The sequence below is a fragment of the Bacillus rossius genome, chromosome 15 (genome assembly GCF_032445375.1).
Source record: "Bacillus rossius redtenbacheri isolate Brsri chromosome 15, Brsri_v3, whole genome shotgun sequence".
Taxonomy (NCBI): Eukaryota; Metazoa; Arthropoda; class Insecta; order Phasmatodea; family Bacillidae; genus Bacillus; species Bacillus rossius.
The window spans coordinates 35964236-35992168 of record NC_086342.1 but is presented as its reverse complement, the minus strand read 5'-3'; the positions used below and the strand labels follow the sequence as shown (position 1 = coordinate 35992168).

Here is a 27933-nt window from a genome sequence, read left to right as displayed (position 1 = left end):
TAAGTTAATGATGTAACATATTTAACTAAACTATAAAACAAAAAACAATGTTTCCTTAAAAACAAAAACAGAAATTCTTACTGAGAAAACAAACGTAGTACGGTTATCGAAAGGTAGCGAATGCTGACAGATATTTTGCGTCACACGTGCGCAGAACTAACTCGATGTGAGGCAGTGTTGGGTTCCACTGGCCGGCTGAGCCAAGTCCTGAAGCGACGACCCTGAGAGATCGCGAGCTCCGTGATTCCACAGCCATTCAGCCATCAGCCAGTTGCCGTCGCTGTCCTTCACCTCGCTGTCAGCACCGCGCGCCAGCTGCAGACTGGCGCTGATGACGTGGTTGGCGAGCGCGGCGCCGTGCAGCACGGCGTGGCCTGAGCTGTCCGTGATGTCTGCGCAGCCCTCGGGGATCGCCAGCTCCTCCGCCAGGTAGTCGTAGCCTCTCCAGCCGATCAGGTACATCGGGTTGGTGACGTACCGCGAGATCGCTTGCACCTGCTCGTAAGCCATGGGGTTGGTGTCTTCCAGCGCCCCGCTCAGGTACGAGTGCAGGGAGACCCAGTTCTTGGTCCGGTTGTATTCCAGGAGCTGCAAGCCAAGTGTTGAGGCATGTCTCCTCCGTTCATTCAATTAAACTTTAAGTTAACATTAATGCCTTGTCAACCTAATAATATAAAAAGAAATGCAATATTTTTATGTTTGTACTTTTCATTAGAAATGTTTTACAAGTATGCTTTTTATTTAATTGTAAATACAATTTATAGATTAAAATAAATAATATTTTTAATAAACAAAATATAACTAAAAGCTCACTGAACAACTACAAACTATTTACTCTACCATGTACATAATATTTCGTACTATTGACTTGATCGCATGAGCTGAGAATTTTAATAGTAACATTTTCTTACTTTTAGATATCTTATTTAATAATTCTTTAACAAAGTTAAACTAATCATGATAGATGATAGTTAATATCAAATTGATAGTCAAATTATACATTACATCATTGGTTGTCTAGTCAACTCTTTATTAACAGGAACATTATCAGTTCAATATTTCTCGAATGCTTCATCAAATCAGGAATACTGATTTTTTCATGCAATATAAATGGTTATACTGTATGTCATAAAAAAGCCAAGTAACTGAGAAAAAATAAAATGACAGAAAAGATGAACATGCAAACATCTAAACAGAAAAAATCTAAGATCAGCCGAATTAAAAAATTTAAAACAATAAGCAGTATGAAAATACAGTTAAAGGAATAAGTAAAATAATTACATCAAGACAGTGGGCTATAACTACAAGGCAGTAGCAACATGTAAGTTAATAAAATTAAACGAACAATTTGTAAAACGCAGTGACAAACAAAATAACTCAATAATAATAAACGAATAATATGGACAACACAAAGACAATTAAGAGACTAACAGGCAACTCCAGTGATGCGACAGAACAAATATTCTGGAAAGCACGACGACGATAGCACAGGCCCAGAAGCCTTTCTAAAATAACAGTTTCCGACGTTTCGGGAACTGATATTGACCTATCCTCAGGCACAAACAAACTGAAAAAAATAGAAAAACTTAATACTCACCTGCTCACGATCCAGGGTGCCAGCTGTGGCCTTGACCACCAGAAAGGATGCGATTAAAACGATAGTTGGTGTCATCTTGTAATTCATGGTGGATATGGTGTCGGGCTGTAAAAATGAAACATTTTTATGACTAACTTTCCTATCAAGGAAGCCGCAATATAATCGTCGTAGCTTGTTCAATGCTAATGACTTAAAAACAGGGATATAATGCTGGGGTAAGTGATTCAGCAATTTTCACAAATGCTATTAAAGTATGTATCATATATTTTGAGATATATTAATTAACAAAAAATTTATCGTGTAAGCATTAGCCAATAAATATTAGAAATGCTTGAGCGTTAAAGGAAATCGTAAATAATGTTGTATGATCACGTAGCTGCACAGAAAATCTTGTAGCCTAACGATTGGACCACCATGAACGAACTAGGCCTGATGCACATGTTAAATTTTATAGTGTGAAATCTGCGTTCAGTAAGTATAGCATACTTTCAGGCGTTGTATAATTGATGCTGAAATATTTGTATGCATGATACGCAGAAACAATGGGTTCTAGCCTAGTTGCAAAGAGAGTGGTAGATACTTCACTATTTTGTAAAATTAATTAAATAGCATCAAATATCTATAGTATCAGATGGTCAAAATTTTTATGGTTTTTGATGGTATGTGCAAACCAATATTATTTCGATAGCTGAAAGCTAGTATTTTAAAAAACTAGTTTATATATTAAAAAACCTGTATATTAAAATTAAAATTAAAATAAGCAGTTTGATTCCAAATCGGTTAGGTAAAAAATATAATTTTAAAACCTTTTTTAGTGTAAATCTTACCAGAGAATTGCGTTAGGGTGATTATATATTTACTAACTCTTAATTATTATTTACAAAGACAAAAGTTTTAGGAAAGTTTGTAAGCAATCGGCATGTAATTATCTAACTTAAAATACACTTGGCATCACATTTAGGTGTTAGTAACATTAATTTAATTTGAGAGGAATAATTTCTTGATTTTTACTTCCGGAAATGCAATAAATAGATTTATATTTAAAGCATTTATACTGATTAACTTGGTGAAAATAAAACACATAAATGACTTTTAAAAAAATGTATTTTAGGCGTATCTGTTTACATCAGTGACACGAACAAGTTATTTTCGTTTCCTAATCCAAACCTCAGAATTTGTACTTTAATATAGTTAGAGTCGTAAAGCAAGATAAATTTATGAGCTACATTGTTAAATCTCTGAGCTTTTATGGATAAAAATATGATTATGTACCTTACAAAAATACTGTAAGCTTATGTTAAATTAAATAATTTAATTTATTTTCAAAACTAGACTGATGAACTCATGAAGGATTGGGAAACAAGAAGATAAATTAAATTAAATTTTAGTTTTTCTCAGTACAAAAATATAGAAATCTTAGTGTTTAAAGTAAAATATTTAATCGTAGTTTATTTTATTTCTAATAAATAAGATGGGACATAAATTATATTATGTAATTATGAACTTTCAAAATATTTCTATGCAACTGCATAAACATAAAGAAATTATTATAATAAATAAAAAAATTATAAAATTTAAATTGGTTTAACTTAGTGCTAAATTATAAAACGAGACTTGCCTGTTATAATGAGATGTGTTTGCTTGTAACTATGTTGTAAGCACCGCAGTCTCTGTCGTAAAACTGCAGCTACGGATTAGACACAAGGCTTTTAAATATTGGTGGACATCTGTCAACTATCGCAGTTATCTTCATAGTGCCAAAAGGTTACAAGCAATAAAAATAAGAAATGTATATCAACACGTAAAAAATATTGTTTCGAATGTTATCTGAATTAGCTGGTATTTAATTTTCCTTGTACAGTTTTTCCTTAGTCAGAACTGAATTATTAAAGCAATATATCTGAAAATTATGCATTGATGTTTTTGCGTATTACATGACCTGTAATAGCTATTATAGGCCTAAATCATTTGAAGGAAATTTTATATTAACATATAACCAAATGTAATTAAATAACTTACCTAAAACTGATATTATTTTTAAGCGTTTTAACGGAAAAAATAAAACATAAAAATAGGTCACTTAAAGTTCTGATAATTTAAGCACACACTACAAATTCTGACAGAATATATCATATAAAATATTTTAATTATAAAATACATAAAATACTATACAATTCAAATATAATTCAATATACAACCTCTTTACACCCAACGCTGAGACGACTAACCTACAAATCATTTTTATTTTTAAAGAAAAAATATTTATACTCCACTTTACACTTTAGTGGCTATAGAAAAATTTAGGTTGCAAAAATCACGTGAAAGGTTGAGTAAAACACGCTCTTAGTTTGTAGATTATGAATTTTTATTTAAAAAAAATTGTAAATCTACTTTAATAGAAAATGACCAATATTGCACTCCAATTAAAAATTTAAATAATGTGGTAAGGTTAAATCGCAAACAATTTCAAGTAGGCCCAACTTATTGGTGGCCAGTCGAGGCTGGAGAGTCATAAACTTCTCCAAAATGTTGCTCTGCTTTTTGGAGGGAGAGAAAGAGAATAAGGGAGACAATTAAAATGAGTGCGAAAGTAAAATAAGAGAGTGTGGAATGTGCAGAAAGAATATAAGTGGCAGATAAATTAGGAGAGAAATAAAGTTGAATATACGTTGCGCATCTGTAGGCACCGTGCTAGGTGACTCGTGGCGCTTCCAGCGGCGGAACTGATAAGTCTCTTTGAGGGTGGACGAACACGTGTATGAAAACGAAAATGTTTAACGTAGTTTTCATGTTTTCAGTATATTTCTCGTGATGTTAAGGAAAACATTCCACGTGTAAAACCGTTCGGGTTTTAGTAATACATTTCAGTTGGCCAATGCCTTAGTCCTGTCAAACTTAACTTTAAGAAGCAAACAATATGAATGTTTTTATTTGAATAAAAACACGAACCACAATATTAACTATCGAAAGAAACCATTGCCTTATTTGGCCGGGCTTCAGCACTGAATTAATTTGATTGGTGGGTTGACAGTTGACATGTACCTGATATAAACTGGATTAATCACGACATACAGACAATGCTACAGTGTTGTATCTCTAGGCTAGTCTCAAAATATTTTTGCGGAAATTGCATGACCCTATTTATTACAAAAAATTAACAATCAAACAATGTGTCCTATTGACATCAAACATGTTTTCGCACTTAAGAGAATGTTATTCTTCGAAATAAAAATATAACAGTATTTAATGGTCGTTACAAAAAGAAAACCATGTTTGTTTATTAATATACAGCCTCCCCTTATAAGTGTTCTTTATCCTTCAGTGTAACGAGCATGGTGAAAATTTTAACACAAACATACATCACAAAAATATAATATACACAATCTGTAAAAAATTGTGTAACAGTTAACGAACAGTAAGTCCAGACCGTTAGGAAATTAAAGAATTATTTATTTTTACAGTAAACATGAAACATACTTAAGTGAATATAATTTAACAAGCAGAGAAAAGTTTAAATTTGGTTGCATTTACTTAAAGATATATGAAGAGAACCAGGGGGCTTAATTTAATTTTTTTAAAAGTGACTTCAAATCTGCTGTATCCAAAATAAGTATGAAAATTAATTAAATCAAAATTTTTGATGTGACTATCTGTTTCAAACAATTTTCATCGTTATGTCTCTGGCGTTTAGTATTTCATTATTTTTTTTAATGAATACAGCGTTAAAATACTGACAGTAATAATTCTTAATATACTTATGCTTGATATCAGTTATAACTAAGCATAATTTCATTATTAAAATATAAAGTAAAGGCTTTTAAGGGCAGTAAGGTAATTACAGTACCTTAAGAGAAATTCTTTGCATTTTATTTAGTCCATCATTTAATTTCTATTTACAGAAGTTCCTATATTAGTTACATTAAATTTCGAATTAACTTTACATATCGCTTTTGTACCATAGTGAAAATTTTGTAAAACAATATAACTATTTTTAGGTTTAATGATCTCTAGAACCTATCGTGAACTTAAAAAAAATTAAATTATGCATATATAATAAATCAATCATCAATGTAATTTATTCAAAAGTCACTTACACAATGATTAGTATAAGTGAGGAATGGAAAATCTTAAGTTCATTATGGTTAAAATCTTTTTTTTTTTGTAATGACAGCCGGTAAATTTTTTAGGTTTTGTGTGTAACATAAAAAACACTGTAACTACCTTGGTAATGAATATATAAAATTCATTTAGAGTTATAAAGCCTCGTTATACTCACTAGTAACAAATTTTTGTTCAAATGTTTTTATTTATAACAAGATTTTCACAAATATTAAGAACATAGGGTTTAAAGGACTAAAAATTATTTAACGCTATTAGCAGCACGGCTTAAATCCATCCATATATATAATGATGTTTGTTAATATTGCCCTAATGTGTATAGTCTAAAACAATAAACGGTACTATAAAACCTTTTTGAGTGAGCAAAACAAGGTTGCAGGGTAAAAACATTAACGATGTGTCCGATTAATTTTAAATTTTTTGTTGATCATCTTAAAAAAAAATTACCAAAATTTTAATGTGGACATTTTTTTTTAGTTAAACCAAATTTGAGGAAACTTGTTAACCAGACACAAAAATATTTAAAACTCCTTCAGATTACATAGCTTAATATCAATTTATAATTATCATAATCTATAAAAATATAATCGTAAAACTTTTATCTGAAACAATACATAAGAAACATTTTTACTGGGGAGGAACAATTTTGAGACTGTTTGACTTTTCGTAAATGTAAACATTTTTTCTCAAATCCTATTTTGAATAAAATAGCCATTAGAGAAAGGATCATACAAATTTATTAGTGCCTATGTTGAGGGATTACATACTTGTATTAGTTTCATTGGTGACACAGCACAGAACAAATTTACCTGTGCTCGGAAAATGTTATGCTAGTTTTTAAAGAAGCAATTTACGCATTGAATTAATAGTAATATTGTAAATATATTTTGTCTGCATTGAACATGCAATAATTTTGATTAAATCTTTTCATTTATATGGGATTAAAAGAAGATTTGTACAAAACAATACCATCTATAGTGACAATGTTTAAAGAATATTATAGAATCTTCTGAAATGTTGCAAAAGCAGTTCGAACTTTAAATCAATCTGCACTTAGGCAACACTAATTTTTCTTACATCAAATAAATAAGAGTTTTTGATATTAAATAAGTGTTTGCGTATGTGGATAGTAAGGTGTGACGTATCATGTAAGTTTGATACATTTATTTTCAGTACTTTTGGTTTTGGTTTTTAATTGCTAAGTCATCATGGAGAGAAACATGTGGGTTCTTTGATTGTGTTTGATTGTATTGATAGGAAGACTCGAAAAGTACGACCTGGTTGTGAACGAGGCATCAGGACCGTCGCGGCTCGCGAGCACCGGGTGGTCAACAAGCACCGGGTGGTCAACAAGCACGCGAAACCCGCTGCAGTCCCGCCAGTCGCGTGAGCGGTGAGCAAGTCCTTCAGTCATCTGACCTCGGTATCCAGTACATTCATGCGTTCTCGTGTTGACACCACATTTAACGTGCAGTCCTTTGAAATAACGCCAAGCGTGACAAATTACATTTCTCGACGCGAATCACACGTAGCTTCCGTGCGCGCTGCTAGAATTCGCTGCCGGAGCAGCTGGGTCGACTATTAAAGCATTTGATTGGCAGACTGAAATTTTAAATAAAATATTTAAAAGGCTATGATAAAAGTGAAAAAGACTTGAAAAAATATTAGACTCCGTCTTCGGACCTGAATTTCGAAAACGAATTCTATTAAAATACCACCCATACTGTAAATATTTATAAAACACTTAATACTATAAAGATTAGCTTTGTCTTCGGGAACTTTGGTACGCACCATCGTGGTTGTTACATATGTCAGTTCATTAAGTTCTGTCACATTCATGACATTACTTGTAGCAAAACCTGTATATAAAAAAAATCTCTTTCGCCCTAGCCTAGAGGTGTAAGTTAGAGGTGGGTTGTTAGAGAAATTTTCGGTATCTGTTCCAACCAGTTACTGATACAGTAATGTACTGGTTACAAGTAGCTGATACTTTTGTATCAACTACAGCAGTAGCGGTCCCAGGCAGAAACAACGTATCAGCATTCTCGTTACAGGTTACACATCCTCCTTACCGTCATCACCAGCGTAAAAAGGTATCAGTTTTCTCTTTCCACGTTCTTCGTAAAAAGGTATCAGTTTTCTTATTCTACATTCTTCGTAGTCGTACAAAGGTATCAGTTTTCTCATTCTACATTCTTCGTAGTCGAAAAAGGTATCTGTGTTCTCTTTCCACGCCTTTCGTAATCGGAGTCTTCAATCTTTGCAAGGAGCACGCACTGCGCACTGAGCGTACTTTGATGATAACCCTAAGATGTACATCAAGCTCTGTCCCTGCCCGAACACGCCCGAATATTCACCTTCGGCCAACCTCTGGATTTGTTTTATTTTTGCACAGGAAAAATGAATTCAAATATTAAAAGTGGTCGGTTAGGTTAGCTACATTAAAACACTTTAGAACACTATGGACGGTTAGTTAGGTTATTATAGCTACATTAAAATAAACAGAGAAATATAAATATATATAAATAAACCCGAGGTTGGATGAAGGTGAATATTCGGGCGTGTTCGCGCAGGGACAGAACTTGATGTACATCTTAGGCTTCCCCCTCCCCTACATTCTTTCCCTTCTTTATCCCTTATTCGTCGTGCCGCTCCCTCCCCTTTCACAAGCTCCGCCCAAGTGACCGTCATCTGCGATCGGGTTCTGCGCACATTGGCCGTGGTGTTGTTCCAGGCGAATTCTAAACTGATTCTAAAGTACTTAATACTTGAATAGTGTACTCGTTTGCAGTACTTGAAACAGGCATGTATCAGTAACAAAGTAGCAGATTGATACTCTGCAACCCACCTCTAGCATAAGTAGATTTCGAAGTACCTATATTTTGTGAAATATTTTGTAAACTTCTATAAACTCCTGGAACATTTTAAGAACTTAATGTATAACATACCTATTATCCTAAAGTTTTGTCAGTATAAAAAAGATATTGAAATAAATTTTTTTTTCATATTCCATGCAGAGAATATTTTTAATGTTTTTAACTTAATGCATCCAGCATTGAATGTCTTATCGAATTTCATAATATACCTAGTACAGTAGTCATGCCATTATTTTTCATTTTCAAACACTACTGTCCATCCTTTGGATTAATCCGTGAGCATACAATTTTTTGGACCTAGGTTTAATAATTTAAGTAGTTATTAATAAATTCAGACGAATTTGATACTAAAAGGATACCATTTTTTCTTTAATTTCAATCCCTGTTTTTACGGTTATATTTCGTTTTATCAAACATTGTTCCAGCTTAATGTTTTGGATAAATTTTAAGCGATTTTCAATAAATTATAATGGAAATGAAAGAAAATGTATTTAAAAAAGTAATAACATTTAGTTTTTTCCCATCCTTAGTATTACCACCTCTTGCAGTAATGGTTTAAATTATCAAAAGTTGTTTGAGACTAATATTTTAATTTAAAATTATAACATTTTCAAGCAATTTGAACGTATTTAATAGTGTAGCTAATAAGGGAGTTAATTTGTTTTTTAATTTAACCCTTATTTATTCCACCCTTTGCTCCAATGGTTCGTTAATCAAAAATTGTTTCAAACAAAAGTTTTAGATGTATACAATAAAATTAATTTATAATTTTTTATACAAATTCGATATTGTGCCTTATACCGATTTATTTTTATCTGCCAACCCTTGTTTGTTTAACCCCTTGTAGTTATGGTTAGTCGTATCATAGCATGATTCAGACAAAAGGTTATCGCTTTACTCCTATGAGTTATAAAACATTCAAACGGATGCAATAATTACCATTTTATGGGAGAACGATTTTTCTGTTTTTTTAAAAAAACTTTCCCCATTGTACCCCTTTTTTTTTTTCCGGATTTTGCTCATTAACAAACTTGACAAATCGTCTCTTAATTGGGTGAAAACTGGAAAAGTTTTTTATTTATTTAAAAAATCGTATCCCTTGAGGGCGTACCGGTGTTGAGATTTGAAATACTGGTGGAAATTAATGGGCTCCACCACGTGAGTGGGCACGTGGACCCGGCGTGAAAGTCTAACTCAGGGCGTTACGTGGCCCGTGTGCGGCGAGATATTAGCCCTCCTGATTTTTAACGCAACACCTGTCCCTAACTAAGCCCGCTCTCAGCGTCGGGCACGCTTCTAATTACCGCAGTGGGCTCTTAGGGTGTCCCACACGCCTCTGACCAAGTTAAGGACCCACGTGGCCCCCCAAACACAAAGACACGTGACTCAATTAAGTTGGTTTTTATTACTCACGTTACACGCTCTTACACAATCCTTCATTGATACTGTTATAAAACGCCCGAGGCACGAATCGAATTAGGTGAGGAGGCGAACCACGCATGTGGTCGCCTCAAGCCGTTACTTATCACACAGATGACCGAAAACTCCGGAGAGTAAATAATTATTAATGAAGCATTCTCTCCGACCGAGAGAGGCCCCGAGGATAAAAATAAAAACGATTTGAATAAATTTCTTAACTACTTCTCGTTGAAACAACGGTGATGTTTTCGGAGTGTCTGCAGAAACGTCCGCCGTCGGCCGGCTGAAGAAGGAGACTGGGAAGAGACCCGGGCTTGCGGAAGGCAACATGGCGCCCTTCGCGCCGAACACAATTACCGTTAACAACTTAGCTATTGCGTGCCCCGGGTTATTATTGAAAATAACATAAACTCTTTACAAAAATTAGCACATCACATCCATACCCAGACCGTCTGTAATAATCACTTCTATGATGGAAAACAGTTTAGATCAAATAATGTGCTAGTACCTCCGCCGCCCGCTAGGGAGCGTCCTTGTCTGTGCTTGCACTTATTAAATTACAAAACATCGTGATTTAGTTAAACAAAAGACACTCACATGCATAGCCGTCGTGACACTATTTTGGGGGCGAAAAGAAAAGGATTACAATAAATATTAAGACTTATAGGGGTGTGGCGTACTGCAGCTAAGCGCCCTCTTGCTGTAGTTCGTGGCGCGCAGTTTGAATCTCACACGGCTACGTACATCATGATACAAATGCCGGGTAGGAAAGGTGGTGGGAAAGGGAACGGAGGATGATCAGGCTCGTGGGGCGAAGCCCCGGCTGACGTCAATTGCCCCCCCCCCCCCCCTCTCGAGTAGCCTGTCATGCCGACGTTTCCTTTCGTGCCCGGTGGGCGTGGTCGCTCCTGGTGTGCGCGCTGTCTCCCAATGCCCGTATCGCACAGCAGCTGATTTCTTGCGCAGGCACGCGGGTTCGCAGTTGGTATCGCGGTGCCGGGATCGGTGTATCCGACGCGGGATATACCTCCTCCCTCTGCGCCGTCTCGTCCTCCGGCAGCTCCTCCACTGTCACACTTAACGTAGAGTCCGCCAGAGAGAAGTGTAGCGGCCACAGCGGCTCGTCTGGTGATGCCAGTCTACTTTCCGCTTCCTCTGGTTCCATACAAGTGGCTGGGGCTCTGGTTGGTCTGATGTTTCGGCCGTGTCGCTGAGGATTCCCCTGAAAGGTGAGGCCCCGTCTCCCGAATCCTCAGTCGTCACGGCCGGGTAGTCATCTTTGTTGCGGGCGTCCCCCGCTCCGCCTCTACTTCCGGGAAGCCCCTAAACCCGCCCTCGTCCGTGTCCGTTGGTGTGGACGTGACCGGTTGTGCCGCCTCTCCATCGTCCGCCATGTTCTCCGTCTCCTCCCCTTCTTGTCACGCTATCCTGATGTCGTCCCGATGGTATTTTGCGGCCCAGCCGGAGGGTAGTTTTATCACCACTGCTGTGGGTCCCGCTTTGATCACCATCACCGGGCCGATCCACTTCGGTGCTAGTCCGGCGCAGAAGTTGTGTCGGCCGGAGGAGAATGGGTGAAGTCGGGCGTATACCAGCTGGCCGGGGCTCAAGTCAGGTGGCGGGCGAGTCGTCTCGGGTGTTCGCTGTGCCTGGTAAGCCGCCTGGTTGCGTCGCATGGCGTCGTGCATCTCGGCCAACTGCCTCAGGCGCCCCTCGGGACTCTCTACATCCGCCTCGATCTGGTGTTGTTGGCGTACGTGGTATTCCCCAGGGAGGGTGAGGTTTCGCCCCTGGACCATTGTGGCCAGTGTCTCACCGGTTGCAGCATTCACCCGTCGTCGGATACAATACAGTATTTCGGGGATGTGGGCATCCCACTGGGCATGGTCGTCCGAGAGTCTCAGCCACAACTACACTTTTACCTCCTGATTCCGTCGCTCTGTGGGTTTTGCGCGTGGGTGGTATATAGGTGTGGTGTGCATGATGACCCGCCACTTTCTCCCCAGCTGTGTCCACCGGCGCCCACAAACTGAGTGGCGTTGTCTGTCAACAGGACACGTGGGTAAAAACTAGGGAAAAACTCAGTCTCCAGACTGCGCGCAATGGTGCTAGCATGGGCGTTCGTGAGGGGGTACACCTCTACCCAATGTGTGTAGCAATCCGTCACGACCAGTAAGAATCGCTTCCCTCGCGGCGATCGTGGGTACAGTCCCATCAGGTCAAGGGCGACCGTGTGAAAGGGCTCGGAGGGTTGCCTAGGTATCTGCTGAGCTGTCCCATCTGTGCGGCGTGCCTTGTGCCGCTGACAGTGCCTGCATCTCCGTACGCAGTCTCGTACAAACTGGTTCACCCCTGGCCAGTAGAATCGCTCCCGTACGTCGTGGCATGTATGGTCTGCACCGGGATGTCCTGCTAGTCGGTTCACGTGGAACATGTCGAAAACCTCCCGCCGCGTGGTGTATGGTGCAAAAGTTCGCCATGGGTGGTCTGTCCCCTTCGGTCGTGCCTGGAGGAGCCCGTCCACTTCCCGGTACCCCTCACACTCCGCCTCTCCGCAGTGACGTATGAGTTCTTGTGTGTCTGAGTCTGTCAGCTGGACCGCCCGCACGTACGTGTCCAGGTCGTCGAGCTCCGCACCCGGTGGTAACATCGGTGTGGTGTTCGGGGCGATTGCGCAAAGTGCGGCGATAGGTGTCGAGGTGTGTGGTGTCCTAGTTATGCGCCCACTGGACGGCGCTAACAGTTCCTCCCACTCGGCGTCGTCGCGTGCGGTTGTCGTGACATCAGGGTTGCATGACAGCTCGTCCGCTAGCTCATTATGTTTCCCCGGCACGTGTTCGACCTAGAAATCTAGGGCCTGTAGGAGCATGGCCCAATGAGTCAGTTTTGAGCGCCGCCCCTGCATGGTGGCCAGCCACTTCAGACATTGGCTGTCCATCCTTAACACGAAAGACTGCCCCTCCAAGTGCGGGCGGTAGCGCCTCAGGGCCCAAACCATGCCGAAACACTTCCTCTCATTAACACTGTACCGCTGCTCGACGTCGCCGAACTTGGCGCTCGCGTATTAGATTACCCGGGGTCCGCCATCATCGCCGAGTTGTAGGAGAATGGCCCCTATTCCCTTCTCACTCGCGTCTGTTTGTACGATCAGTGGCTTCGTCGGGTCCAGTCGCGCGAGTAAGTGACACCGGTGAAATCTGCGCTTTAACTCGTCAAAGGCTTCCTGGGCTTCCGCAGTCCACCGGAACGGTTGCTTGGGTGACAGCTGTTCAGTCATTGGCGCGGCTATTACTGAGAATTCTGGAATGAAGGCCCGCAGCCAGTTGGCTAATCCCAAGAATTTCTGCAGCTGTTTACGCGGGCATGGGGGCTCTTTGTTGACAATGACGTTATGTTGTTTTTCCGTGGGCCGGTTTCATTCTGTGTTGACCACCAAACCCAGGAAGTCCAGTTCCGTGATTCCCAGGTGACATTTTTCACGATTACACGTGAGGCCGTGGCTTTCCAGGCGTTCTAAGACTAGCGCTAGGTGATGTGCGTGCTCTTCCCACGTCTGTGACCATATAATTATGTCGTCCAGGTATGCGGCCGCAAACTTGCCCAAATAATTATCCAGAACGCGTGTCATCATCCTCTGGAATGTGGCGGGGGCGTCCTGAAGTCCGAATGGCATCGCGCAAAATTGAAATCTACACCCGTCTGGGGCCGTGAATGCTGTCTTGGGCCGGTCCGCCTGCCGTATTGGCACCTGCCAATATCCCGATTTTAAGTCAATGGAGGAGAATATCTTGGCGTTCCCCAGTCCCGTAAGTGTGTCGGCTATGTTCAACAGAGGGGGCGGTGCATTAATTGTTACCCTGTTAATAGGCTTAAAATTAACGCAAAAACGTAATTTGCCGTCCTTTATCTCCGCCAGCACGACTTGAAAATTGTACGGGCTCTCACTAGGCTCAATTATCCGGTCCTGTAACATGTCCTGAACCTGATCTAGGATGATCTGTTTACCGGCGTGGCCATAGCTACAGGGCGGGATAAACATTGGCTCGTGAGGATGGGTTGAGATGGCATGTTCAGCTATGGTGGTACATTTTAGCGGATCCGCGGATGCAAACACATTACACTGGTGATCGAGGACCTGCTGGATGATGGTATGGAACTCGGGGGGCACCCCGTTCTGAAACTCTTCGAGACTGACCTTGTTTACCGCTGGTGGAGTCGGCCTACCCAGCCCGTGGATGGTGCGTCGCCCCTGGGTGCCGAAGTGCACGCATCCGGCCCGGACGTCGATGGCGGCGTGCTGCTCGTAGAGCCAGGGCAGCCCCAGGATAACGTCGTCGCGCAGCTGCTCCACTACCAGCGCCATCGTGGTGGACCGGTGGTCCTGCACGCCCACCTCCAGCGTCGCGACGCCCCGGGTGTGGCAGACGTCTCCCGTGGTGGCCAGGTGGAGTTGGCCTGGACGCGACTCGAAGTCGGAGTGGCCGATCACGCGCACGGCCATGCAGTTATGGCTGGTGGCGGTGTCAACAAGCACGTGGACTGCGCGCATGATGACAACCACCGGAATCCGCAACAGGTCCGCTTCCGCTGCTCCCACGTGACCCAGGAGGGGCCCCGTCATTGTTGTTCTGTTGTTGTTGATGAGCGTGGCGGGGGAGGTGAGCTGTTTCAGTTCGCCGCCCCCTGCTGCCCGTTTCCCGACGGCCGTCTGTTCATGATGTCGGGCCGGAACTTGTTCCGCACAGGGCAGTCCTCGTGCCAGTGCCGCGTGCTGGGTGGGCACGTGTGGCACTGTGGTGGTTGGCTGCCGTCAGTGATACGCCTCCGCCATGCCGGCTGGAGAGGGCCGCCTGACCCGGACTCGTCGCGCCGGGTGTTGCCCCGGGAAGATGTGACGTAGGGCACCAGTGCCTTGGTGTAGGCGGGCGCCACGTCCTCCTGCTTGCCTCTCAAAGGAGTGATATCTCTGGTCGGCCTTGCGCCCCGCAGGTCATGCTCCATGGCGCGGGCATGCTGGATGAACTCCTCGGCCGGGAATCGTGTCATCAGGCGCAGATGTGGCCTAAGTTCCGGGCGCATCAGCTCCACCATCCGCTCCAGTACCTCCGTCGGCTCTTCGTCCCTGTTTTTATTGTTATATTTCGTTTTATCAAAAATTGTTCCAGCTTAATGTTTTGGATAAATTTTAAGCGATTTTCAATAAATTATAATGGTAATGAAAGAAAATGTATTTAAAAAAGTAATAACATTTAGTTTTTTTCCATCCTTAGTATTACCACCTCTTGCAGTAACGGTTTAAATTATCAAAAGTTGTTTGAGTTTAATATTTTAATTTAAAATTATAAAATTTTCAAGCAATTTGAATGTATTTAATAGCGTAGCTAATAAGGGAGTTAATTTTTTTTAATTTAACCCTTATTTATTCCACCCTTTGCTCCAATGGTTCGTTAATCAAAAATTGTTTCAAACAAAAGTTTTAGATGTAAACTATAAAATTAATTTATAATTTTTTATACAAATTCGATATTGTGCCTTATACCGATTTATTTTTATCTGCCAACCCTTGTTTGCTTAACCCCTTGTAGTTATGGTTAGTCGTATCATAACATGATTCAGACAAAAAGTTATCGCTTTACTCCTATGAGTTATAAAACATTCAAACGGATGCAATAATTTCCATTTTATAAGAGAACGATTTTTCTGTTTTTGTAAAAAAACTTTCCCCATTTCTACCTTTTTTTTTTTTTTTTTGATTTTGCTCATTAACAAACTTGACAAATCGTCTCTTAATGGGGTGAAAACGGGAAAAGTTTTTTATTTATTTAAAAAATCGTATCCCTTGAGGGCGTACCGGTGTTGAGATTTGAAATACTGGTGGAAATTAATGGGCTCCACCACGTGAGTGGGCACGTGGACCTGGCGTGAAAGTCTAACTCAGGGCGTTACGTGGCCCGTGTGCGGCGAGATATTAGCCCTCCTGATTTTTAACGCAACACCTGTCCCTAACTAAGCCCGCTCTCAGCGTCGGGCACGCTTCTAATTACCGCAGTGGGCTCTCAGGGCGTCCCACACGCCGCTGACCAGGTTAAGGACCCACGTGGCCCCCCAAACACAAAGACACGTGACTCAATTAAGTTGGTTTTTATTACTCACGTTACACGCTCTTACACAATCCTTCCTTGATACTGTTATAAAACGCCCGAGGCACGAATCGAATTAGGTGAGGAGGCGAACCACGCACGTGGTCGCCTCAAGCCGTTACTTATCACACAGATGACCGAAAACTCCAGAGAGTAAATAATTATTAATGAAGCAGTCGCTCCGACCGAGAGAGGCCCCGCGGATAAAAATGAAAACGATTTGAATAAATTACTTAACAGAACTACTTCTCGTTGAAACAACGGTGATGTCCTCGGAGTGTCTTCAGAAACGTCCGCCGTCGGCCGGCTGAAGAAGGAGACTGGGAAGAGACCCGGGCTTGCAGAAGGCAACATGGCGCCCTTCGCGCCGAATACAATTATCGTTAACAACTTAGCTATTGCGTGCCCCGGGTTATTATTGAAAATAACATAAACTCTTTACAAAAATTAGCACATCACATCCATACCCAGACCGTCTGTAATAATCACTTCTATGATGGAAAACAGTTTAGATCAAATAATGTGCTAGTACCTCCGCCGCCCGCTAGGGAGCGTCCTTGTCCGTGTTTGCACGTATTGAATTATAAAACATCATGATTTAATTAAACAAAAGACACTCACATGCATAGCCGTCGTGACACTATTTTGGGGGCGAAAAGAAAAGGATTACAATAAATATTAAGACTTATAGGGGTGCGGCGCACTGCAGCTAAGCGCCCTCTTGCTGTAGTTCGTGGCGCGCAGTTTGAATCTCACACGGCTACGTACATCATGATACAAATGCCGGGTAGGAAAGGGGGTGGGAAAGGGAACGGAGGATGATCAGGCTCGTGGGGCGAAGCCCCGGCTGACGTCACCCTTAAACTAATTAAGTAGAATGAAAGTTATATGGTATGACCTATAAAATGCAAAATCTACGAAATAATGTTTTATCATTTGCTGAAGTTCTAATTTTTTAAAGGTGAAATATTATATTAAAACTTTAATATTAATAATTATCCTATCTTAAATGAAACTATTTTAAGATATTGTAAATAAGAAATAAACTTACCTTCAGCAAACTCCTCTTCTTCAACGTTTTCCAAAATATCACATTTAAAGTTATACCAGGAATTAATATTACTTAAAAAGATTAAAATAATTATGATATCCATCATCTCAGTACTTGAAAGTTCAATTTAAACTGAATATAAATGTAAGATTATTATTAAAATTTTGTTATTTACTTTTGTGGTCAAAAAAGCAAACGGAATGTGTTTGGGTATTGTTTGCTTAAGGTACCTATATTGTCATATTTTGTTAGTTATGAAATTTTTCAATTGCATTCGTGTAGGGACATAGAAGTAGGGTAAAAAATTTAAGTATTTTATTTCAGTTATATTACGGAAACTAAGAATCGACTTTTGCATTTGATAATAAACTTTATAAATGTACTCTTTATTTCAAATAATGTTGTGATTGTATCAAATATCCTTAAATAATGGAAAGGATTAGTAATACTGTGAAATTATTTAACTATTCAATCTTAGCTTTAATCATAGTAAAAAAGTGTTAGTGTAAACGATGTCATAAACATAGTTAAAATTAAATATGTACATGTTTTAACAGTTTTTTTAATTGTCTACCTAATGAATTGAAATCGAAGTTATAATCAGATACTGGTTCTATACTAAATATTAAAAAGTCCTAGGCATATCCACTTTAAAAAATATAATTTTTAAACTATTTCTTAATGAACTAAATATTTTTTCCTCTTGATAATTTAACTGATTATATTTATTTAAAATATTTGGAATTAATCACATACTTTTCTACAATAATTGTAAAATTTTACCAAAAACTCAAAAGTTTCGAGTTAGTAACCGCGGGTTTTAAGCTAGTTTATTATATAATTATTTACCTATATTAATAAATAAGTTATTCTGCCTATTAGTTCGCGCAGTACTGTGACGGCGAGGCAAAGGCCGTGAAATTTGGCACATGCATTCTCCAGGAATTTTTCATTTGTACCTAAAAGGTATTTTTTTGAAATTAGTTTGTTTTATAATTTTTCCTTCGCCTCATTGGAACGATTATTATACTGTTGATGATTTTCTCCTAAAAAATATCTACTGCATTGTTAATGCCTCATTCACTTTCAGATAAAAATCCAGACCTATTGTTACCATCTTTGTCATCATACTGAAAAGGTATGTTTGGTTAAATACATGCGTTCAAAGAACTTTAAAAACGTTTAATTCAAAATTGGAATCCTTGATCTATATTTTATTTCAGGTACCTTAGATATAACAATGTTTTGTGGTGTTATGTGTAGGTTTTAATTAAAAACATTTTGACGTGACAGCGTCTAATAAATCGATGAACGCTGGCTGCACGCACGAAAAATTGTCCCACTACGGATGTCCCACTACGGATGTATACTGTATTTTTTTTTTCATTTTTTTCCTAACCTAATTTATTACTAAGTGTTTTGGGAGGGGTCTGGGTTAGGGAGAGACTCTAAGTGCGTCTCAGGCCGAAGCCTATACGCTCTACACATGCAGGGGGTACCATGCAGAGAGGGGAACATGCATATGTGCTAAGGAGGGTGTTGTATGAGTATTGTTTTAGCTGTGTAGCTAAATATTTATTGCTGGTATGATACTGTTCACGCTTTAGTTTGACATTGGTAAAAATAAATACGACGCGCCCGACACTTTAAAGTAATAAATATATTTGAATTAATGAATGCAAATAAAAGTAAATTTATTAATTAAATTGTAGATTTCATTTCACTCCTTCTTTGTATCCATACAAAATAGTGATAATTCAATAAAAATTATTCAATTTTATTCATAAAAGTATTCAGAGGTAGATTTTATCATACAAAAGACAGAAAAATTAAAAATATATATTCCTTAAAGAATATAATATTTTTAATGCCTAAATGGTTTGGTTGCAAAAACCTATACGTCTCAGTCTCAGGCCGAATATGATATTTCCTGTTCTTCTGGATCAATCATTTCATCAATGTTTTGTTATGACGTTGTCACGTTAAACTATCGTCCGTAAACCGACTTTACAGACAAACAATTTTTTATTCTTCTTTTAGTTTGAGGCATACAAGTGACGTATTCATGAAGAGGGGCATATAAAATGAGTACTAATAGAGTGCTCTGCTGTAGCAAGGCACGTGTTCTTTAGATTATAATTAGCTTATAACCTACATGCCTATAAATTTAAATATGAAACATGTTTGATAATATTTAACAAGTTTTTATTTCTCGTAATCTCATTTAGATCTTAAGAATGTAATAAAAACCAACGGCAATGGCTAGCAAATAGAGGGACATGATAAGTAATAATGAATTAAAATATATATAAGCATATGCCTATAATGACGACTGAATAATTGTGTTAAGAATATAAATATTGAGAAGAGCCAAATATTTAAACAAAAGCATGCATGTAAGTATTTAGTTATGTGAAGCTATATGATATCAGTTTAACCATTGAAACTATTTGACTATTGGAGCAATTGTAGTTATTATTAATAAAAATAGCCTTCCGTCTCCCCAAAAACGATTTATTCATATTTTTACACACGTGACGAAGTTAATGCAGGATTATTAAAGGGAAACAATGGAACATAGCAAACAGTAAAACCAACTCATGATTTTCCTGATGTGAAAATCAGGCTGGCTCAACCCAGGATTCGAGTGCTGGTTCTTTTGTTTGCGAATCGTCAATATTCAGTTAAAACGCTCAGCCTTTTAGGAAAATGAGTTACGAAACAGAAAAAAATAAGCGTACGAGGAAAACGTGGTTTCGGAGAATAGTGACCGCTAGTACGTAATTGACTTGTTTTTAAGACCTTTATCATTTATCTCAATGCTAATTGGGCCATAACCTTTAGACACTGTTTGTTTATTACTGCAATTACATACAGATGTCAGATACTATAAAACGTATCGTCTGCTAACTTGCAATATTAGAGTCTTGGCATTGTTGAAAGCCACATCCTCACGCTCAAAATACAGGCAAGTCTCGCTGAATTAGCTATAAAAACTAGGTTTAAATATTATTTTTTAAAAGTTTAAATTTCATTTTTTTAAAAACACATGCTAGAAAGTAACATAAGAATACAAATAAAAATTAAAAAGCTTTATCATTGAAATATTCTTTATTTTCAAATAATATATAATAAACATAAAGAAAAAGGTAAATTTAATATTTTTAAGTAAACTGGCACTCCACTAGTATTGCAGTAATAAGGAACATCACAGGTCTTTAATTATAATTGTTATAAACTAATTTTTCCTGTTATTTTGTGTTGACTTCAATCTTATTCTCATTTATATATTCTTAATTATATAAAATATTTTCGTTTTCTATTCAACCTGGGATAAGAAATTATCGTAATTGAAATTGTTAAATAATAATTTACTTAATTAGTGTAGGATTGCCTTGTCTTCTCTTTTTTCCTGCTAGGTCTACAAACAAAATATTCTTGTACTTGCTGAAACTAGTTGGACTAGCTATTAATTGAAACCATATACAAAATTTATTCATCTTTGCCAATGAAATTATTTCATGTACGGATTTACTCAGCAACTCGTCAAATGTGTTAAAATTTATTATCCTGATATTTCAAATTTGTAATCAAAAAGTAACAAATTCAGAAATTCCAAAATCTGGTCTCCAAAACTTTTAATATGTTACCAATATGGTTTTGTCTTAAATGCACTGCTTTTTACATAAAAAATTAACAGTTTTATTGCAATAGAGACATTTTTAATATAATAAAAAATAGGATTTTTATGAGGTTTTTACTTTCTATTTGCTACTATTAACATTCTTAAATTTTATCTAAAAAAAAATTTTTTCTTTATTACATTTAAAATAATTTTCTTTTTTAATTTTACTTAAATCTTAATAAAATCATATTATGTCTCATGCTCCCAGGGGAATTGTTGTCAAGAAAAAATATTCTATAGCAAAATAAGCTTTGGATTGTTTATTTATAGTGTCAAAAATCTATAAAACATACAGATTATTAAGATTTATACATAAGGAAATTTACATTTTCTCAAAAATTAATCTGGTGTAGCCTTAATATGGCATTTTAGTTTTCTGGTCTTAGAAACACAATTTATAAAGCGGAACTCACCAAGTCACATTTTTTTCCTGTTGAAATGCAGGAAGTAATTTGAATTGGATTTTAAACATTTCTTTATTGCTTGTTTTGGTGATTGTAATCACATTTTAATTGTTTTATATTAATGTGTATGCTGACAGTTCAATATTGTTATTAATATATTTTCATAACAACAAAGTAAATGTATCGCTGAAAAATGAGACTTTTTTTGTTCCATTATTCTTAAGTGAGTGTCGTAAATTACTAACTAATCATCATAAAGAGAGGAATTTAAAAGCGGAAGTGCCAAACAAAAGAATGCAAAAGAGTGGTACCCATTGGACCTGCTCTATTGAAAATGTTTATTTACAAAATTACATCCGTTTGTAGCCAGAGTTTAGACACCAAGTGATATAGACTACTGCATAAAAATGGGCGCCATCTCTCTTTAAAATCTTCACGGTTATCGATTTAACTAAAACAATTAAAACAATCAAATTGGTACAAGTTTTAAAATAAATTACACAAAAATTGTCAAACGTGTTCTTTTTAGCAGTATATATGTATTGATAAAACCATAAAATATAATAATAGCTCTGATTAGTATAATATAATAATAGCTCTGATTGTTTTGATTCTATCAATGGACGCGTCTATTCCAGTGATTAAAACTTTTTTTTTCCGAATACGCTCAATCTTTACTCATGGTGGTTATTTCAATTGGAAAAATGCTGATGCAGTTAGGGTTAAATAAGAAACTTCTAAACACCACCTCTATGTGTTTTTTTTTTTTTTTTTTTTTTTTTTTTTTGCATTTTTGCTTGATGCTCTAAATAAGTGAGGTGTATTGATCAACAACTAACAGAATAAGCAGACGATGTAGCAAAATACTGGCGAGAAGTTTTAAGGAGTTTCTAAAAATGTTATTCCTTTTATCAGTGGGAGAGGTTTATCATTTTTACGGGAAAAGTTATTTAATAACTTGGGTCTTCGAGAAAAGTTATAAATGGGACTTCAGTTCTTCAGATATTTAGAGGAACATGCCCAGTTGAAACATTTGTAGCATTCATCACTAATCAGGGCCACAAAACTACAGATATATTTCAAGTCTTGGAGAAGTTTTTGGGTGAGACTAGCAAAGTCATTAAGAACTGCCATTGTCTTTATTATGATAACGCTTATTTAATAAATAGAAAGTACAATGGCCTCCATGCGTTTTCTCTGGCGTAAAATAATTTAGTACAATGGGTACTTGTGCAGTCTGAGCGCTGTAAGCTTTTAAGGATATGTAAAAACTTAACGATTATTTTACAGCTTCAAATACCCGACATACAGTTCTGACCGTTTGCTTTTAAAAGCAGTAACTGACAAACAAATTCTCGTGCCAAAGAAAGAGAACAACGAAACGTTGATCATGCTGAGCAGAAGCTACAGAAGACATCTGGCGAGGCTTAAATATGTATTTTTTGCGTATGATGACGCAAATACATGCCAGTTCCCGAAATGTTAAAACTGTTTTTTCCTAGGAATCCTACTGGGTTTTTTGGTGTTGACGTCGTTTCGTTGTCTACAATATCTGTTTATCTTTATCGTTGCGTTCGTATATTCGCTGTGTTGTCTAATTTTTCCTGTTTGCCTGCATTTACTGTTTTCGTTCAAAATGTCTCGTAATTGTTAGCCAACTGTGTTCGCCTGGGCTGCTACTTTATGTTTCAATAATACATTCCTATCACGGTATTATTGGGCTATCTGTTCGTCTGTGCTGTCGTCATTGAGTTGTACGTAATATCTGTTAAGTTTAATCATTGGTTTTATTGTTTGACATTAGCTGTGGGGTTATGTTTAAATTATTATTAATTAGTTGGTTTTCTTGAATTTTTTTCCTTTGGAAGCATTGTAAAACTGCAATGGCAAATGTCCAAGAAATTGTACTAATCGAAAAAAATGTTTCGAAGCTCAATTCTAGAACAGAGGCTCAACGGGGTGGCTTTGCTCAGCATTAGAATTTGATTGTTTAAAAAAAAATAATATATGAAGAAATGAGATACAAGTATCTTCATTACTACGAAGTGTAGGCGAAATCCAGTTACCCGTTAAAATTATTTGTCAGAATTAGTTTTAAGTACAATGGATTGGGATAGTGCTTATTAGATAAAATCTAAGCAAAATTTGCTTTTTGTTATACTCATTTTTTATCTTGCAGTAGCCTAACATGTTTACATAAAAAAAAATTTAATTTGAATAACTTTTGATTGCATATTAGAGAACATAGCAATTTTTTTCACAGTTAATCAGTGATTGTTAATAAATATTGTTCATTAAGTTTAAGTCACTAAATAATAATTATATAAAAATCAATAATTTTTTAATCCTTTTAAAGCATATTTTTTAAGTTTTAAAATAAATTTTCCAAATTTTAATGTTAAAACTAAAAAATTTGCAAAAATATGCAACGTTTTCAAAACATTTCTTCCGGCAGAGCCCGCACCACAGGATCGACCTTGGGGTCTACAAAACCTAAATACGGCCCTGGAACACACACTGTGTATTGTTTGGAAGGACGTCTTGTGTGACATTTTTGGTTTATTTGCAGGACATAATCAACCATGAATTGCAAGATGGCGCCAATAAGTATTTCACTTTTGTTCTTTATGGTGACTCAGGCAACAGCTTATAGCCTGGATAGAAACATTGTAAGTATAATTTTATAGAATTTAACAAAAGTTTTAAAACTATTCACAGTATTTAAATTGACTTAGTCAAGTAAACACATTTACTCGTGTGTTCTGTTAATATGACGGGTGAGGACAATTGCCGGAAATCATCACATAGGCTGAATCTTAATTAATTTCGGAGCCTCAAATTAGCACAATATATTGTTTTGTATTTACTTATATTTTAGAGAGCCACGTTATTCGATTTTTGAGTCTGAAGCCGTATAAATTAAAATCTTGGCTCGATTTCTTCCTAATTGCAAAAGAACTATCCTCAACCGTATAACTCCTTATGTGTCAAATTACATATTATTTTGATATTTTAACTAAAGATTTCAGTGCACTGTATTTTTTTTGAAAGTGGAAAAGAAATTTTCATATAAATTGCAGTTATTTTTATAAATTTTACATTTTTATGGAAATTACTGAACCACTACTAATAACTGTTCGTTTGTAATACTGTGTTTAAATTCTTACCCAATCATTTATGTTTTGTGTTGTCTCGATACCTCCAATAGGTATATATATAATATATATATTGGTTAACCGTTCACTGTATAACATTACATTTTTTACTGCCCACATAATAAGCATTATTCAAATTTAAAATTAAAACCATTTGAATATTCAACTATTATTTCATAGTTTAAAATAAATATATATTTAAATTTAAAATATTAAAAATTGTACAACATTTTTCGTAAAAAAAAATTGATTTTCATATATGCAATAATAACCATAGCCATCAGTTGTACAAAGTTACATATCATTTTACAGTATATTTCTTGTACAAACTATTTCTTGGCAACGGGTTTTGTAACAGTTCGGGAGAGTTATTTTCTGTGTGACTGTGTAAAAAAGGCGTTTCCCAAACATGATCTAATGATAGACGCATAAAGGCCATCCATGTTCACTTTCTTGTTTGTGGTCAGAGAAGTGGGTGGGTAGAGGGCGCATATTAACACCAGGTGCGTTGCAAAAAGCGAACAGATTATAGGTATACCAAGTTGAGTTCATTCCTGTACACACTTACTTAAAATTTTTAATATATGTAATTTTTTTTTCAGATGTAGCATAATTATTTGTTAACATTAAGGTTAGTATTTTATTACAAATTAATATATTAATAACATATAGTGGTGACCGTGTTAATATTCTTCTTCTTTTTTGAGAAAAAAAAATATATATTTGAAGCTAATTTATATAATTAATACATTCGCAGGTTTTCTAGAGTAACTAAGTGATACATGAGTCATGTATATGGAGAACCCACAAAAATTACACTATTTTTCAATTATTAATTGCAGTAAACTTGACTATGTGACGTATCATACATAACCTTGCTAAAATAAAAAAAATAATTTGATCAAAAAAGTTGTTAAATAAACTTCCCAACTATTGTTGCTGTGCATTACTTGAAGAGCAAACATGACCATTGTTTATCCGGGACATTTTTTTTTTGCTAAAAATATACAATTTGGATAATTTTTCTTCCAGTAATATGAACTGAACTGGATTATTATATTATATTATATTTTTCCCGAGTTTTTATACATAAATCTATGTATAACATATTATTTAAAGTGATCTTATTATCACATTTGAATTTAAAAATTACGTTCTTTTTAACATAAAAACTCATTTTAACACAAAATTATTAACCGTTCATAAGATGTGTGTATACGTCTGTAGCAAAAATATTTTAAGCTGCAAGGATAAGCTTGAGATGCCAAAGCATTAATACCCGGTAATTAAGAATAACCTACAGTTGGGCTAAATAGAAGTAGTTATCATACAAGTTATATTCATCAAGATATGCTCAAAAAAATAAATTTAAGAATACTGTTACAAATAATACCAAATAAAGGTCACAAATTATTAAAATACAATTATATTAAAACTTATTTTATACATACAGAAGGTGTCTGTCTGTTTTGTAAATTATTTTTTACTACTGAATGTAGCTGTTAAACACTACCTTGAGAGCACCTGGTAACTTTTTAATTTAAATTAAAATATAACATATTGTATTTCACTGTAAGTGTTTACAACTACAATATATATCAAGGGTACCTACGATCACTATCACATTTTTGCAGTAACAAATCATTGGTTATATTTCACCACACGGTATGTATAATATTTATCTTAAAGATCAGAATAACAGGTAATTCCTAAATAAAGACATGAGGGTTCTGTTGCCTCTTAAATATTTACGTTTGTTGACCAGCCACACCAAACCACCCACACAAACTTACCTAAAGCATTCAGCACAACCCGATACAGCAATGGTGTTTCAGTGTATAACGCTTTTCAGTCAACGTCCGAAATGAAGTTGGAGGCATGCATGTTCTAAGTTAGTAGGGATTGTGAGTTCGAGTCCTCGGAAAGACATTGGTGTTGATTTTAACCGTGCAAATTTGGTCACAAATATTATTTTTCAAGTCCTACAGTTTTTATTTATTGATTTTATTCTATTTTTGCCTTATTTGAAATGGGGAAGTTAAGGCGTTCCGCCTTGTCTTACACTTAACCATATGTAAACAAACAAAATTTCTTAAAATTCTTCGTCAATAACAAGTGAACAAAACGAGGATGGTTAGCACCCTGGTGATTTTAACATTTTAACAAACACACAATGGTCAGTTCACACGAGTACCTCCAAGGGGATCCAGGTGTGATTCATTGGGAGATAAACCTGGATTTTTCGTTGTTGGGAAACATAGGGGTAGGTTGTATTCTCGGGTGACATCCACTCTAATGATCGTGCCCGCAGCTCCTGGAATACAACGCCACCAAGAACTGGGCCAGTCTGCGCTCGTACCTGATCGCGGCGCTGAGCTACAACAACGCCGACGCCGCCGAGGAGGCGGAGGGGATCTCGCCGCACACGACCACGCCGATGTACTTGATCGGGCGGTGGGGCGACTTCTACCTGGCGGGGGAGCTGGCGATCCCCGAGGGGTGCGCAGACATCACGGACAGCTCAGGCCACGCCATGCTGCACGGCGCGGTGGCAGGTGGCGAGGTGCATGTGGCCATGCAGCTGCTGGCGCGCGGCGCAGACATCAACCAGCAGGACGCCCAAGGCGACACCCCGCTCATGCTGGCCGCGAGATCAGGCTGCCTTGAGATGGTGAGGTACCTCCTTCGCCGCGGCGCCCTATTGGACATCACCAACAACCAAGGTCACACGGCCCTCTACCCTGCGCTGAGCGAAGGCAACTGGCCGCTCGTGAAGTTGCTGCTGGACGCCGGAGCCAACGTGGGGAGGGACATCACTCCTCTTGAAGTGGCTCTGAGACACAACCAGGTCCATGTGGTTGCCCACCTCAACGAGAGACTGCAGCAGTCATGAGTGCTTGTGATGTACCCTGCGTTCCGTTCTGTTCTCATCAATAAATATATTCTCTTGACACTTCCCTGAATATCTTTATTTCAAATCCTTGCGCTGTTAGCGTATACCTACTATCGCTTAATTTTGCTCTATCAAATAAAACAATCTTTATATTATAATAAGTGTACGTATCAAATAAATCCTCAAATTAATTGTTCCGTGCAAGTAGGGGGTGTAGGCTGTTACTGGGACGATGTAAACATCGCGCCAGTACCAGCCTGGGGGCAGCCATCTTGTTTCATGGGGGCCGCCATTGTTTTTGACATTGGTTACCAGGGCGCGCCACTGGGGGCCGCCATCTTTTTTTCCGTCTGCTGGAGACCGCCATCTTAGTTCAGCCTTTAGTTACCGGAGCGCGCCACCGTCGCTCCGAAGGCGGGAATTGTATACAAAAAACCTTGGCGGTGGATGGATTCGATCCCTGGGACGCACCAACGTCGAGGTTAGGAGGCAGGTGCCTTGACCACTAGACCACGGGACCAGATATAGTATGGGGAATTAAATAACCAACATATGCCGCCATGTCTTTAAACTTCGAAAAATAAGCTTTAAAGC

General features: G+C 37.6%; 2 protein-coding genes across 3 annotated transcripts; one reads left to right on the top strand and one right to left on the bottom strand.

The window, feature by feature from the left end:
• LOC134539297 (uncharacterized) lies at positions 1-3282 on the bottom strand. The gene is made up of 3 exons (XM_063381203.1): positions 3216-3282; positions 1598-1702; positions 1-588 (listed from the first exon to the last, which is right to left on the bottom strand). The coding sequence occupies exons 2-3, from the start codon at positions 1682-1684 to the stop codon at positions 157-159; spliced, it is 519 nt and encodes a 172-aa protein (XP_063237273.1). The 5' UTR covers positions 1685-1702; positions 3216-3282; the 3' UTR covers positions 1-156.
• Positions 452-27399, top strand: LOC134539296 (ankyrin repeat-containing protein DDB_G0279043-like). Of its 2 annotated transcripts, XM_063381201.1 has the most exons (4): positions 452-540; positions 6974-7109; positions 23861-23960; positions 26758-27392. In XM_063381201.1, the coding sequence occupies exons 3-4, from the start codon at positions 23874-23876 to the stop codon at positions 27337-27339; spliced, it is 669 nt and encodes a 222-aa protein (XP_063237271.1). In that variant the 5' UTR covers positions 452-540; positions 6974-7109; positions 23861-23873; the 3' UTR covers positions 27340-27392. The 2 variants fall into 2 exon arrangements, with proteins under 2 accessions (XP_063237271.1, XP_063237272.1); XM_063381202.1 differs by lacking the exons at positions 452-540; positions 6974-7109 and adding an exon at positions 20106-20170 and having other exon boundaries at positions 26758-27399.
• Positions 27400-27933: the final 534 nt, after the last annotated feature.